General features: G+C 44.6%; 1 protein-coding gene across 1 annotated transcript in view; it reads left to right on the plus strand.

The window, feature by feature from the left end:
- The window catches only part of LOC129703370 (mediator of RNA polymerase II transcription subunit 12-like protein), a 453395-nt gene that overhangs the window by 383363 nt on the left and 54851 nt on the right, over positions 1-15181 (plus strand). Inside the window, exons 32-34 of the mRNA XM_055645744.1 lie at positions 8266-8355; positions 9833-9942; positions 14555-14690. Of these exons, the coding sequence (XP_055501719.1) occupies positions 8266-8355; positions 9833-9942; positions 14555-14690 (336 nt within the window). The remainder of the gene's footprint in view (positions 1-8265; positions 8356-9832; positions 9943-14554; positions 14691-15181) is intronic.

A 15181-nucleotide genomic window follows, 5' to 3' on the forward strand; every position in this document is an offset into this window, starting at 1 on the left:
TGATATAGATTGTGCAAAGGGGACGATATAGAGTGCAAAATATAGTTCTTAGCAGAGGACATAGGTTTAAGGTGGAGGGGAAAGATTTAATAGGAACCTGAGGGGTAACCTTTTCACATAAAGTGTGGTAGGTTTATGGAACAAGCTGCCAGAGGAGGTAGATGAGGCAGGTACTATCAACGTTTAACAAAACATTTGGATATGTACATGAATAGGATAGGTTTTAAGGGATATGTGTCAAACATAGGTAGGTGGGACTAGTGAAGATGGGGCATGTTGGTTGGTGTGAAGGGCCTGTTTCCACGTTCTATGACTCTATGAGGAGCAAGATTTAATAGGAACCTGAGGGTCAACTTTTGCACTTAGTGAGTGGTGGGTATATGGAACGAGCTGCCAGAGCAGGTAGTTGAGGCAGGTACGATAACAGAATTTAAACGACACTTGGGCAGGTACATGGATGGGAAAGGTTAAGAGGGATAGGGACCACATGCAGACAAATGGGATCAGCTTGTATAGGGCATCTTGGTTGGCTTGGACGAGTTGGGCCGAAGGGCCTGTTTTGTGCTGTCCGATTCTATGACTCTTCATCCTGATGTACTCCCAACTCGCAATGTAGACCATTTCTCTCGGTCCCACAGATACTGCTCGAACCACTAAGTTCTATCGCTCCAGATTGCAACATCTGCAGTCTTTTATGTCACTTCACTTTTTATCATTTTTGATGGCTTCAGATGTGGACGTGTTAACAGCGATGTGTCTGTGGCTGAATCATTTGATCAGAGCTTCTTACTCATGGTTGAAAGATATCAAGATATCTTTTTAGCTTGCTGATATCTTTTCTAGCAATCTTGCTCGGTAAATAATTCAAACCGTTACCAAAAATGCCTTGTGAAGTGTGAACTCTGAGATCCTTATCCATCAGATAATGATTAAATAAATTCAAGTATCATCTGTTTTGAACTTTGTATTCTTACGTCAGAAAAACTCCAATTTAGCTTGAAGCATCGAGAAGTGTCACAAACCTAAACTGCAACAGAAAATAATTCATCAGGGAATTTCATATTGTTTCTCCTTATTCTGACGGAGTGACCGCAGGCAGTAAGACTGGGCCCGCACCTGTCCTCCACTATCAACCTGAGCACCGGCACACCACAGGGCTGTGTACTAAGCCCCATGCTCTACTCCCTCTTCACTCACGACTGTGTTCCTGCATTCGACACCAACACCATCATGAAGTTTGCAGACGACACAACAGTGATTGGGCTGATCACCAACGGTGATGAAACAAAATACAGAGCGGAGGTGCAGAACCTGGCGGACTGGTGCGCACGTAACAACTTGTCACTAAACACCTCCAAGAACAAGGAGCTGATTATTGACTTCAGGAGGTCCCATAATGGAGAATACGCCCCAATCTCCATTTACGGGGAAGGTGTGGATAGAGTGTCCAGCTTTAAGTTTCTGGGCACTCACATTTCAGAGGACCTCACATGGTCCACCAACACCGCTGCGCTGGTCAAGAAGGCACAGCAACGACTGTTCTTCCTGAGGACATTAAAAAAGACTGGTCTGCCCCAACAGCTGCTGACAACGTTCTACCACTGCACCACAGAGAGCATATTAACGTATGGCATCTCTGTGTGGTATTTCAGCTGCACAGAGGCGTAGAGGAAAGCTCTTCAGCGCGTCGTCCACAGAGCGCAGAGGATTATTGGGACACAGCTACCAGCCTTGGAGGGCATCTACCACACACGGTGCCTCAGGAAGGCCGTCAGCATCCATAAAGACTCCTCACACCCTTGTAATGGACTGTTCGAACTACTTCCCTCCGGCAGACGTTACAAGGCCTTCTACGCCCGAACCTCCAGACTCAGAAACAGCTTTATTCCCAGAGCTATAGCGGCTCTGAACCGGCCCTGCTGAGTGCCCCCCCCCCCGGACTGTCTCCCTCGGATGGTCACATCACACAGCTTATTTATTTATTTTACTTTTCTTTTACATCGGTTGGAAGCTGCATACTAAATCTCGTTGCACTGATGTGCAATGACAATAAAATAGTAAGATTAAACGAGAACTTACCAGTTTGAAGTTTGATCTTGATTTTATGAGGAGTTACGATGAGCGATTACGTGAAGAAGGGCCGTCCGTCTGTGTGCGCGTCAATCTTTAAAGCAGCGGTGTTAAATCACAGATAAAAAAGAAGACCTGAGAATAGTAAGATTGTGAAAAACTTGAACTTCCATATGACCTTGATAATATGAGGGTGGGAGCGGTGGGCACGTAATCGCTCATCGTAACTCCTCATAAAATCAAAATCAAACTTCAAACTGGTAAGTTCTCGTTTAATCTTACTATTTTACTTCGGAGTCACGTGAGTGACTACTTGAAGATTTCAAAGCTCTGTGATTTCACGCCGGTTACGAATCCAGGGGTCACACACTGAATGGATTGACCATGGATGAGAGTATTATTAAAGCATTCAGACATAACGTAGTTAGTAAAGACACTGATGCTTTAAAATAAAGAAAAATAAATGTTTTATTAGCTTCCCCTCCGAACCTGTGGGAAAACTAGGTAACAGAACTTAAGATGGCACGAGCAAATACCCCTGGTCCGATAATGGGTTTGTTATAAAACCTCTGGAACGTTCTTTCGTTCACCCATCCTGCAGCCGCTAGGATGTCATCAAGGGGCACGTCCATCGTTCTTGCTGCCAACGTAGATGCAGCCCTGGTGGAGTGAGATTTAAAGATATGAGTATTTATTCCCGCTACCACCATTACCTCCTTTAACCATCTGGAGATAGTTTGTGTTGACACCTTTCGGTGTGGTTTCTTGTGGCTGATGAGGACCGATTGTTCTGAGCCTCTGAGGTTCTCCGTGACTCTCAGGTAGTGGTGTAAATGTGTTACCACACACAATCGTTGGTCCTCTGGATATGCCAGGAACTGGATCTTCATCCCTGGCATTCCTGGCCTGCTCTGTTTGATCAGGTCCTTAACAACGAATGTTATGTTATTCGTATTGCTGGTCATGTAGTCCAGTCGTAGTTTTTGTAGTGTCTGGACTCTTTGGGCTGTTATTAGCGCCATCAGCATAACCACTTTCAATGTTAGTTTTGACAAAGATAAGGCCATTGGCTGTCCCCACTGACGAAGTAAGGTCAGTACCATGCTCACATCCCATGTGTCCGTGTACCTAGGCCTTGGGGGTATCGAATTGTAAATTCCCTTCATGAATTTTATTACGAAGGGGTGCGTTCCTATCGGCCCGTGCCCTGCCTCCAGTGTCAGATAGGAGGATAGTGCACATCTGGCACTGTTGATTGCGCTATAACTTAATTTATAGTCATAGTACAGGGCTGATAGGAACTCCAAGACATCCGTTATCCGAACTGTGTTGTATGTTATATCGTTTGCATGGCAGAAAGCTTCCCACTTCTTAATATGAATGGCGTACTGTTTTTTGGTACTGTCCCTCCATGCCTTTGTGATGACATCCACAGTTCGTTTGGATAGTCCAATGTCTTGAAATGGCCTCCTCAGAATCTGCAAACCAACAAATTAATCCGGTCAGAAAGTGGATGGTTGCTCCCTGAAACTGGGTTTACTAGGAGATGTCTCCTCTTAGGTACAACCATTAATGGCTGGGCTATGATCCCCAATAATTTCGGGAACCAGGCTTGTGTAGGCCAATCTGGTACTACTAAAATGCCTGTGGCTTAGGCTTGCTTGATTTTAGTCAAGCATCGGTTTATGAGGCAGAATGGTGGGAAAGCATAAATATACATTCCTCCCCAGTTTAGAGAAAAAGCATCCACTGACTCTGCTCCTGGGTCCGGCTCCCAGGACACATATCTGGGTAATTGATGGTTTAATCTAGACGCAAACAGATCCAAATCTGGAGTGCCAAATCGTTATAGTACCGTATTCAACATCCATTGAATACCGGTACGATTCAACATATCCATTCTATAAATGAGGTTAGATAATCAAATTTTACACCACACATGTGATTGATACCTACCGCATCTGCCACCGAGGGACTTGAGCCCATATGTTATAGGTATCTTCCTGGAGTAGATACAGCTCCTGACTGTCATGACCCAAATAAACCTTCTCGATTTGCACCAGTGCCAAATGAGGTTAGATAATCTGTCACAGGATACAGATTTTTGGTCGGTGTTGCATAGTGATTTGCCAAACTGACCACACAATGTGATTGATATAAATGCTGGTACCGCAAAGTAGTGGCGTATCAATCTGAATTTTTGAACATGCACAAGTAGCTGTAGGGTTTGCCTTTAGGCAATCTCCAACATGGATGGTAAATCCTAGGTAATCAATTACCTGGTGGAGTCTTTTGACCTCTGGATGATTATGAACCCAAGCAAACGGGGTTTTGGTTGCCTGACTGTTGTCATCCAGGTCCCAGAAAATACCTGTCCATGACAGTGTCTTAGCAGCCCCAAATTGGTAGTTTTGGTAAACGGGCTGGGCTGATGTCACTAGCTTTGCAAAGAATTGACCAAAAACTTCGAATTTATATGCTGGTTTTAGTAGCCTCTTTGAGGTCGATGCATGCAGTTTATTTCGAAAACCAACTGAGTTGCATTCCATAATTGCAGTGCCATGGTATCCATGTTCCCGTAAGATACAAAATGAGGAGGCCCTCCTTCCACACCTTTTGCAGACGAAGTAATTCTCAGACCCCAGCAGGTTTTCAATTATTTTTGTAATACTTTTTTGGAACTTCAGTTCCTGGTGGTGATGATGATGGGACCTATTTGCCCCCAATACTTATATGGTTCACCGCTTGAACCTTGAGGGAAGCACAGTTAGATGGTGGAGGGTACCTGTTCAGGGTTTCTTCCTCCTCTGAATCCTCCCCAGGGTGAGTTTCCCCCCCCACCCCTGTGCTTCCAAACTCTGAATCCGGGTAATCCCCAGTCTTGTACTTCCCCCAGTTCCATGGGAAAGCTGACATATTGCTGGTTGCTGCCCAGAGTTTATTTCGAAGGCTGCTGGCAATGCCATGGTATCCTGTAGGTCAGTGAGGGCCTCCTTCCACACCTCCTGCTGATATTGCTCCTTTCTCCGGAGTTTATAATACCTGTGGAGCAGCTTCCTGGTTCCATGACGCTGCTCCCCCAAATTAGAGGTTCCTCGGACGCTTCCCGATGAGTGGAGGGTATCCCTCTTCCCCGGACTCATCCGAGTCTACAGGTCTGGCAGACTTATGGGTGGCTTTACGTCCCGCCGGGACCACCACGGTGCTTTCCTCCTGCACCAAGTCTGCTGCTGCCGGTTCTGATGCCGGCGGCAATGTCGGCGAAAATGACCGTCGTCCGCTACCGGGAATGCTGCGGTCTTCGGCAGCCGGTTTCCCCGCGGACCGTCTCTTTGCATTTTTTGGGGCTCTGAAAAACAAATAATTCCTTAGCCCGAACAGAAAGCGCAGGGTAAGTGGTTCAACTTTTCTTACCTGCCGCCTTTTTTTAAATCCCAACGGCTGGGAGGACGCAGTGCCTCTCCAGTCCGTTGCACGCGTTGCTTTCAGACGTAATGACGCGCACGCAGACGGACGGCCCTTCTTCACGTAGTCACTCACGTGACTCCGAAGTAAAATATATTATTATTATTATTATTATTATTATTATTATTATTATTATTATTATATTCTTTACTTACGACCCACCGAGTTTAATCTAGTTTAGGTTAGTTTAGAGTCTTCACTGACCAGACACTATCCTACACACTAGGGGCAATTTAGCTGGAAAGTGTGCAGAGAATATTTATGAGGATGTTGCCAGGACTTGAGCTATAGGGAGAGGTTGGGCAGGCTGAGACTTTATTCCTCAGAGAGCAAGAGGATGAGAGATGTATAAGATGATTAGGGGATAGAGTTAATGCACAGTCTTTTACCCAGTGGCGGGAAATTAAGAATCAGAGGGCATAGGTTTAAGGGTGAGAGGGAAAGGGTGAGAGGGAAAAGATTTAGTAAGAACCTGAGACACAAATTTTTTACACAGAGGTTGGTGGGTATATGAAACGAGCTGCCAGAGGAGGCAGTTGAGGAATGTACTATAACAACAGTTAAAAGACATTTGGATAGGTACATGGATAGGAAAGGTTCAAGGGCCTGTCCCACTTGGCCGTCATTTGCGCGTAATTTACGCAACATTATTTATGCGTCATAACGTGATGCGCGCATGGTGTGCATTACACGTGCATTACACGCGCATGGTGCGTGATGACATAGGCAGTGATACGCGGCTGCGCGCGGCGTCGCAGGATTTTGTGATGTACAAAATCTTTGCACGCCATCTGCGTGACGTGCAAATGACAGCCAAGTGGGACAAGCCCTTTAGAGTGATATGGACTAAATGCAGGCAGATGGGACGAGTGTAGATTGGGCCTGTTGGGCTGAAGAGCATGTTTCTATGATACAGTATATAACTCTGACAATGACCTAATTATTTTTCTAAGCGAGTCTGCTTACACAACATAGGGACTGTTAACAAACATCCAAGTTTTAGCTGAAGAGCTTATTTCATTGCACCATTGACCAAATCAGTAATTATTTCCAGCATTTATTTAATTGCATAAGATATTAGGGATTTCAACTTTTCTTTTGTATATAGTCACATGATTGGAAGAAAACTTTTTTAACCCAGCCTCTTTTGTTCCTACCACTAGAATCTAGAATCTTAAAAGTTGATCTTGGTCATCATCTGTTTCCCTGTTGTTGCTAATTGGGAGCAGCTTCTTGTAGATCCTGAACATAAGTGTAGACATGTTGTGCCGAGTTCTCTATAAACTAATTGCAGACATGTTGACCCAAGAGGCTTCAGAGGTTAATGTCTTACCGTGCAGCCATTCCTTGATTCGTAAAACGGATGCATTCCCAGAAAACGTTTCATGAAATGACTTGTAAATGAGTCAGGTTGGGAAAAAGTATTACAGGTACTTTGGTACAGTCTTATTCCTTAATGTGGAGAGCATCCTATTGTTATGATAGTTAAAAATAAAGCTTTGTAAATTGACTGTATCCTCCAGTTAATAGTATTATAAAAAAAACACCTGGAAATTGAAAGTTCAAAACCTAGGATTAATGTGTTCAATACGTCTTTTCCAATGATGGAATAGTTTAGTTTAGTTTAGAAATACAGCGTGGAAATTGGCCCTTTGACCCACCGGGTCTGCGCTGACCAGCGATCCCCGCGCATTAACACTATCCTATGCCTACTAGGGCCATTTTTTACATTTACGAAGCCAATTAACGTACATACCTGCACGTCTTTGGAGTGTGGGAGGAAACCGAAGATCTCAGAGAAATCCCACGCAGGTCACGGGGAGAACGTACAAACTCCGTACAGACAGCACCCGTAATCGGTATCAAACCCGGATCTTTGGTGTTGCATTTGCTGTAAGGCAGCAACTCTACCTCTGCGCCACTGTGCCACCCAAGTCACCCTCAGGCACCCTCAGTCACCAGGAATAGTCACCCTCAGTTAGCAACAAGAGCAAGAACAAGAGAAATAGAAGCAAGAATAGGTCAATCACCCCTTCATGCCAGATCTACCACATATTAGGATTGTGGCTGATCTTTTAGTTTAACATAATTTTCATCTACTCCATATCTATTGAGTCTTGTGATATTCCACAATCTGTTAATCTCTGTTCCTATCACATGGGATCCAGAGTGATCTTGAACCACATGGGATCCAAGACGAGTTGACCAAATGGGGGCAAACTTGGCTTGAAGCTTGACAACAGAGGTCAGTGATAGAGGGATGTTTTTCGGACTATAGGCCTGTAACAGGTGATACGTTAGAGGCATTGGTGCTGATTCCATTATTGTTTGTTACTTCTATAGATGGTTTATATCAATGTGAACTGTAAAATTACCCTTGATATGTAGGGAGTGGATGCAGAAGCAGGATTATGTGAAACGTTACTCACTTTATCATGCATCTGTCCATTGCAGATAGCTCGATTGTAATCATGTATTGTCTTTCCGATGACTGGTTAGCACACAACAAAAGCTTTTCACTGTACCTTGGTACATATGGCAATAAACTCAACTAGTGTGAATGGGTGGTCGATGGTCGGCATGGACTCGGTGGGCTGAAGGGTCTGCATAAAAACTGCATCTAAAACTAAACTAAACTATTTCATCGTATATGCTCTGTGCAATTTGCTCAATCGCTTTAATGTCAATTGAAATGGACTAAGGCCCTCTCTTCATTGTAATGTTTCCCAGATTTTGAGTAACTGGAGGGAAGAACGTTACCAGGATGATATGAAAGCTCGACAAATGATGCACGAGGCTCTTCAGCTACGCCTGAATTTGGTGAGATGGCTCCCTACAAAAACTTTATTTGCAAGCAATCAGAAAGAAGCACAAAGCAGTTGTAAATTCTGTACATGGAAACCATTGACCCAGGCCTAGATAGAGTGGATGTGGAGACGATCTTCCAGTAATGGAAGAGTCCACAGAGGCCACAGCCTCAGAATACAAAGACGTATCTTTGGAATGGAGATGAGGTGAAATTTCTGTAGTCAGAGGGTGGGCGAATCTGTGGAATTTGTTGCCTCAGATGGAGGTGGAGACCGTCGATGGGTATTTTTAAAACAGTGATTGATAAGTTCTTGATTAGTAAGGGCCTTCAAGGTTACAGGAGGGCAGGAGAATAGGGTTGAGAGGGAAAAATTAGATCAGCCATGATTAAATGCTGGAGTAGACTCGATGGGCCGAATGACCGCCTTCTGCTCCTAAGTTTTTTGCTTATATTTTAAATGGCTTTGTTGCCACTGCGTATAGTAGAATCTCCCATCTCTCTTCACTTGGGGTGGCATAGTGATGCAGCGGTAGAGCTGTTGCCTTACGGTGCCAGACCCGGCTTCCATCCTGTACAACTGCAGTAGGATCTCCTTGCTCCTAAACTCAAATCCTGTCGCAATGAAGGCCAACATACCATTGGCTTTCTTCACTGCCTGCTGTGCTTGCATGCGTCCTTTCAGTGATTGATTTACAAGCACACCCAGGTCCCGTTGCACCTCCCCATTCCCCGCAAGCTTTCCTTCATGCTCTTTTCTCCCCCTCTTAATTAACCCATTTGTCCTCCTCTGTTGAGTTTTAAATTGTTCCCAGTCCTCCGGTTTGCTGCTTCTTCAGGCCAATTTATTATGCCTTTTTCATGGATTTAACATTATCCTTAATTTCCCTTCTTAGCCACGGTTGAGCTGCCTTCCTCGTTTTATGTTTTCGCCTGAGAGGGATGAACAATTTTCGGAGTTTATCCATGCAGTCTTTAAATCTTGTAATGTTTAGGTATTTTTGGAATTTGGAGAGAGTAATGCATATTGTCAATATTTCGGTCAGTCTGCAAATTTCTTGTACTTTGTATGTTCAATGCAAAGCTGCTTGACTCTCTCTTCCTCTCAGCTGTGATGTAATCTGTGAGGAATTAATGGGAATGCGGGCAAACAAAATGAGGTCAACGTGCTAATCTGTTGCTTGATTGCTACCTTGAATTAGATGGGCTGGAGAGCATGTTTTTTTTTTAATAACATATGGCTTGATTCTATGACTGCTAGCTGTGACCCTGTAAATATAGCAATGTATGTGAAGTTAGAGTCACTATGATTGCCTCGTTTTTGTTGTATTGGGCAGCAGAGAATCGCTAACAGTAAGTAGATGGGCCTGTACAATTTAGAAAGCTTAGTTCAGGATGGAAACACGACGCTGTATCTCTGAACTCCAAACTAATCCCATGTATATGTATCTGTTGTGGGATAACGCTGGGTATTTGAATCTGTCGTTCCAGGTTGGTGGTATGTTTGACACTGTCCAGCGCAGCACCCAGTGGACCACAGACTGGGCTCTTTTGTTGCTTCAGATAATCACCTCAGGAACCGTTGATGTGCAGACGAATGTGTATGTATTTTTTGACAGGTGAAATGGCTTTGTTGATGGAAAATAAATTCACCAATTGCAATTTATATTTGTTTGGCAATACAGTGAATCAATGTACAAGGTCCACCATCGATTTTCTGGCAACACATGGCCCGCGCTTCCTTTAATCCGGACAAAATTACAAAAGCATTACGGACATGTGCCTTCTTTGTTACTTCTTTATTTACGTTTCTAGCATTCCATGGTGATTTAGGGACAAGGGAGGGGCATAATTAGTGGTTCAGAGGTGTATTGTTGAATTATTATTACGTGACCTCCGTTGTTCCGGCAAAATTGATAATCCGGCAAGAGTCCGGAACCAAGCGTGCCGTAAAATCGATGGTAGACCTGTATTAGTAATTCGTTGGCGATTAGAGAGTGTTTGGAACTAGACGACTCAATTGTAGCTATGGAGATACAGAACTGGCTTACTGACAGAGGCTGTAGGGGAAGGATCATACTCAACCTGGAGGTCTGTGACCAGCGGAGTTCCACATGAATCTGTGTTGTTTGTGATATATCTGACTTACGTAGGTGTAAATGTAGATGGGTTAGTTAGGAAGTTTGTAGGTCGTAGAGTCATACAGTTTGGAAATAGGTCCTTCTGTCCAACTTACCCACGCCGACCGACATGCCCCTTCAACATTCTAAACATATCCTATCCATGTACTTGTCCAATGTGTCTTAAATGTTACGATAGTACCTCCCTCAACTACCTCCTCAGCAGCTCGTTCCATATACACTCCACCCTTTGTGTAAAAAGTGACCCCACCCCCACACATCTCTTTCCCTCCTCACTTTAAACGTATGTCCTCTGGTTCTCGATTCCCTTACTCTGGGCAAAGGACTCTGTGCATTTACCTAACCTATTCCTTGGTGATACCAAGATTGCTGGAGTAGAAGATTATGCGGAAGGCTGTCAAGGTAAATAGTGGGATATTGATCAGCAACCAAAATGGGCCGAGAAATGGCAGATGGAGTTTAATTTGAGCAAATGTGAGGTGACGCATGTTGGGAAGTCAAATGTAGGGGAAATTATACAATGAATGGAAAGACTCTTAGCTGCATTCTTAGGTCCTAGTCTAGAACTCCCTGAAAAAGTGGCAACACAACATTTTATTGAGATGGCAAAAGCATTTTATATAGATGCATCACAGCATGGTTTGTGAAAGCTCCGTCCATGACATTGCAGAGAGTTGTGGACGTAGCCCAGACCATCATGCAAACAAACCTCCTTTCCATTGACTCCATCTACACCTCGGCAAGGCCAGCAGCATAATCAAGGGCCAGTCTCACCCCAGTCACTCCCTCTACTCCCCTCTCCTTACAGGTAAGAAGTACAGAAAATTGAAAATGCTTACTTCCAGATTCAGGGATAATTTCTTCCCAGCTATTATCAGGCAACTGAACCATCCTCTGACCAACTAGAGAGCGGTCCTGACCTCCTATCTACCAATTTGGAGACTCTCAAACTATCTTTAGTCGGACTCTATTGGACTTTATCTTAAACGTCACTAAATGTTATACCTTTTACCCTGTATCCGTACACTGTGGATGACTTGATTGTAATCGTCTATAGTCTTTTTGCTGACTGGATAGCACGCAACAAAAAACTTATCACTGTAACGTGTCCAGTGTACGTGACAATACATAATAAACTAAACTAAATTAAATCAAATCATTAGGGGGGAGATAAAGAAGTAATGGAACCAGAACCTGAGTCACACAGCGTAGAAATAGGCCCTTCGGCCCAACTTGCCTACACCAACCAACATGTCCCATCTGCACTAGTCCCACCTGCCTGCTTTTTGCTCATTTCCTTCTAAACCTACCTTATTCATGTACCTGTCTAAATGTTTCTTAAACGTTGCAATAGTACCTGCCTCAACTACCTTCTCTAGCAGCATGTTGCATACACCCATTACTCTTTGTGTAAAAAAGTTACCCTTCAGATTCCCATTAAATCATTCCCCCCCTCAACTTAAATCTGTGTCCTCTAGTTCTCAATACCCTTACTCTGGACATTTACCTGACCTATTCCTCTCATGATTTTCAATCTCCCCCTATAGCTCAATCCCTCAAGTCCTGGCAACATGCTGGTAAATCTTCTCTGAACCCTTTCAAGCAAGACAACATCTTTCATATAACATGATGACCAAAACTGAACACAATGCTCTAAAGGTGGCCTCACCAACGCCTGGCATAATTGTAACATGACTTCCTAACTTCTATACTCAATACTCTGACTGATGAAGGCCAATATGCCAAAAGCCTTCTTGACCATGAGTGGGGGCGTATAGGACCAGAGACCATAGCCTGGGAACAAAAGGATGCTCGTTTATAAAGGAGAAGAGAAGGAATTTCTTTGGGTACTCGTTTATAAAGGAGAAGAGCATCTGCAGTTCCTTCTTAAACAAGGAATTTCTTTAGTCGGAGGGTGATGAATCTGTGGAATTCATTGCCACAGACGGCTGTGGAGGCCATGAATGGATATATTTAAGGCAGAGATTGACAGGTTATTGATTAGTGTGGGTGTTAGGGGTTATAGGGGAGAAGGCAGGAGAATGGGGTTCAGAGGGAAAGATAGATCAGCCACGATTAAATGGCTTAGTGGGCCAAATGTCATTCTTCTGCTCCAAGAACTTATGACCTACCTGTGACCCCACCCTTAAGGAACTATGCTCCTGGACCCTAGTGTGTGAGTGAAATTTGTGTATAGAGGGTGGATGTAACCAGGAGGGGGACAAGAATAAGGAGTGGCGGGAAAGGAAAGCGCATAAATGGGAGGATCAAAGATCAATTGGGTGGAGATAGAGAAAGGGTAATACAGGTCAGCGTAGGGTTACCTGAAATTGGAAAACTCAATGTTCATCCCATTGGTTGTAGACTAGCCAAGTAGAAACTATGAGGCGATCTTCCTCTAAAGCCTAATGTAATAGCAAGCCAAATATTCTGGTCTCATTATGCTGATGAGAGATGAATTTTAGCACGGTTAGGACATAGAACTATGCAGAGCAAGAGCAGGCCCTTCAGCCCGCCATATTTGTGCCAAACGTGATGCCAAGTAAAACTGATCTCATCAGCCTGGACATGATCCATATTCATCCGTTTCCTAAATGTCCATGTGCCTATCCAAAAGCCTTTTTAATGCCCCGATTGTATCTGCCTCCACCACCACCCCTGCCAATGTGTTCCAGGTCGCCACTACTCTCTGTGTAAAGGAATTTGCCCCGCATGTCTCCATTAAATTTTCTTACCTTGTAGCTATAACCTCTCGTGTTGGACATTTGTACGCTGGGTAAAAGGTTATGACTGCCTCCCCTATCTTTGGTTTCGAGATACAGCGTGGAAAAGAGGCCCTTTGGCCCACCATGTCCACGCTGACCAATGATCACCCATACACTAGTTCTATTCAACATACTGGGGGCAATTTACAGAACCCAATTAAGCTACAAACTTACACCACTTTGGAATGTGGGAGGATCCGGAGCACCTGGTGAAAACCCACGCGGTCACCGGGAGAATGTGCAAACTTTGTACAGACAACACGAGATCAGAATCGAACCTGGTTCTCTGGCGCTGCAAGGCAGCGACTCTACTGTTGTGCCACTGTGCCACCCCTATCAATGCCTCTATCTATATTACTAAAAGTCTGATCTTGACCGCTTTTGGCCCACTGTGCTGTGATTTCCGAGAGAACACCGCCACCTACAGCCGTCATTTTTGGCCACCTCGCTCAGAGCCCCACTCCGCCTTCCGGGACCAGAGGATTTTTCCCATCGATGAAAAATCAGAGAGATATTAATGTTTTAGAAATATTCGCCATTCTCTCTGCTGCCCCCGCTGGCAGCAGGGGGAAGGGACTATAAAACCCAGAAGTGTAGTCCCTCACTCAGTCTCTGCCAGACCCAGGAAGCGAGAGGGTCACGGCTCTCTGAGCTGCGAATAACACTGAACGCACGTCTACTCCACCGTGAGTCCCCTCGATGCGGCTGTAAAGTGGCTGCTGCCCAATTGTTTGCCTCGCCTTTTTAAAAAGTTTGTGTTCACAAAATGAATTTTGGTTGTCAGGTGGCTGCTGCCCAATTGTTTGCCTTGGCTTGGCTTTTAAAATCATTGCAACAGTTGGCTGCCAGAACAAGAATCCATTCTGCCCACAATGTCTATACTAGCTCTCTGGAAACCAGTACCTTCGGCCCGCAACACCCATACTAGCGCAACCGAAAGCCCCCCCCCACTGGCGAGCAATATTGGAATTGGTGGAGAGCTGGAATATTGCTTTGGTGACCAGCCCTCCCGTGTGATGCTGGGACCCAACGGGTCCCACTTAGTCTAGTGTTTATATATACGTCTGTCAAGTCTTCCCTCAACCTCCAATGTTCAAGAGACAACCCAGCTCCCTTTTACCATTGAAAGTCAGCCATTGGAACAATCACTGGTGCCATATTGGTTTGGTCTTGTGGGGCTTCCACTAAGCTGCTGTATGATTTCCATGTGTGTGTGTTTCCTCCTGAGCTGTCAAACTCACTGGCCTGTGTATACTCCAGTTGATATTGGACATGGTGCAATTGACCATTTTCTTTGCCTCCTCCAGTGAGCTGTTCACTACTGTTCTGGACATGCTGGGTGTGTTGATTAATGGGACCCTGGCGTCAGACCTGTCGAGTGCCTCCCAAGGAGGATCAGAGGAAAACAAGCGAGCCTACATGAACTTAGTGAAGAAACTAAAGGTATGTCTGTGCACTGGCCATGCAGCATTGTGAGACGCTGATTGACTTTACTCAGGATATCAGCATGATTGGAGTCATTAGTACGCCCGTCCTGAATAGAGTGGATGTGGAGATGATGTTTCCACTAGTGGGAGATTCTAGGACCAGAGGGCATAGCGTTAGAATAAAAGGATGAACCTCCTTTAGAAAGGAGATGGGGAGGAATTTATTTAGTCAGAGGGCGGTGAATCTCTAGAATTCTTTGCCACACACAGCTGTGAAGACCAAGCCAATGGATATTTTTAAGGTGGAGATTGACAGATTCTTGATTGGTGAGGGTGTCAGGGGTTATGGGGAAAAGGTAGAGACTGGGATTGAGTGGGAAGGATAGCTAAGCCATGATTGAATGGCAGAGTAGATTTGATGGGCCAAATAGCACAATTCTGCTCCTAGAACTTAAGAACTTATGGACTTATGTAATGATGGCAGATTCCCTTGTCAAAGAGGTTTGT

This window comes from Leucoraja erinacea, chromosome 14, assembly GCF_028641065.1.
Source record: "Leucoraja erinacea ecotype New England chromosome 14, Leri_hhj_1, whole genome shotgun sequence".
Classification (NCBI taxonomy): Eukaryota; Metazoa; Chordata; class Chondrichthyes; order Rajiformes; family Rajidae; genus Leucoraja; species Leucoraja erinaceus.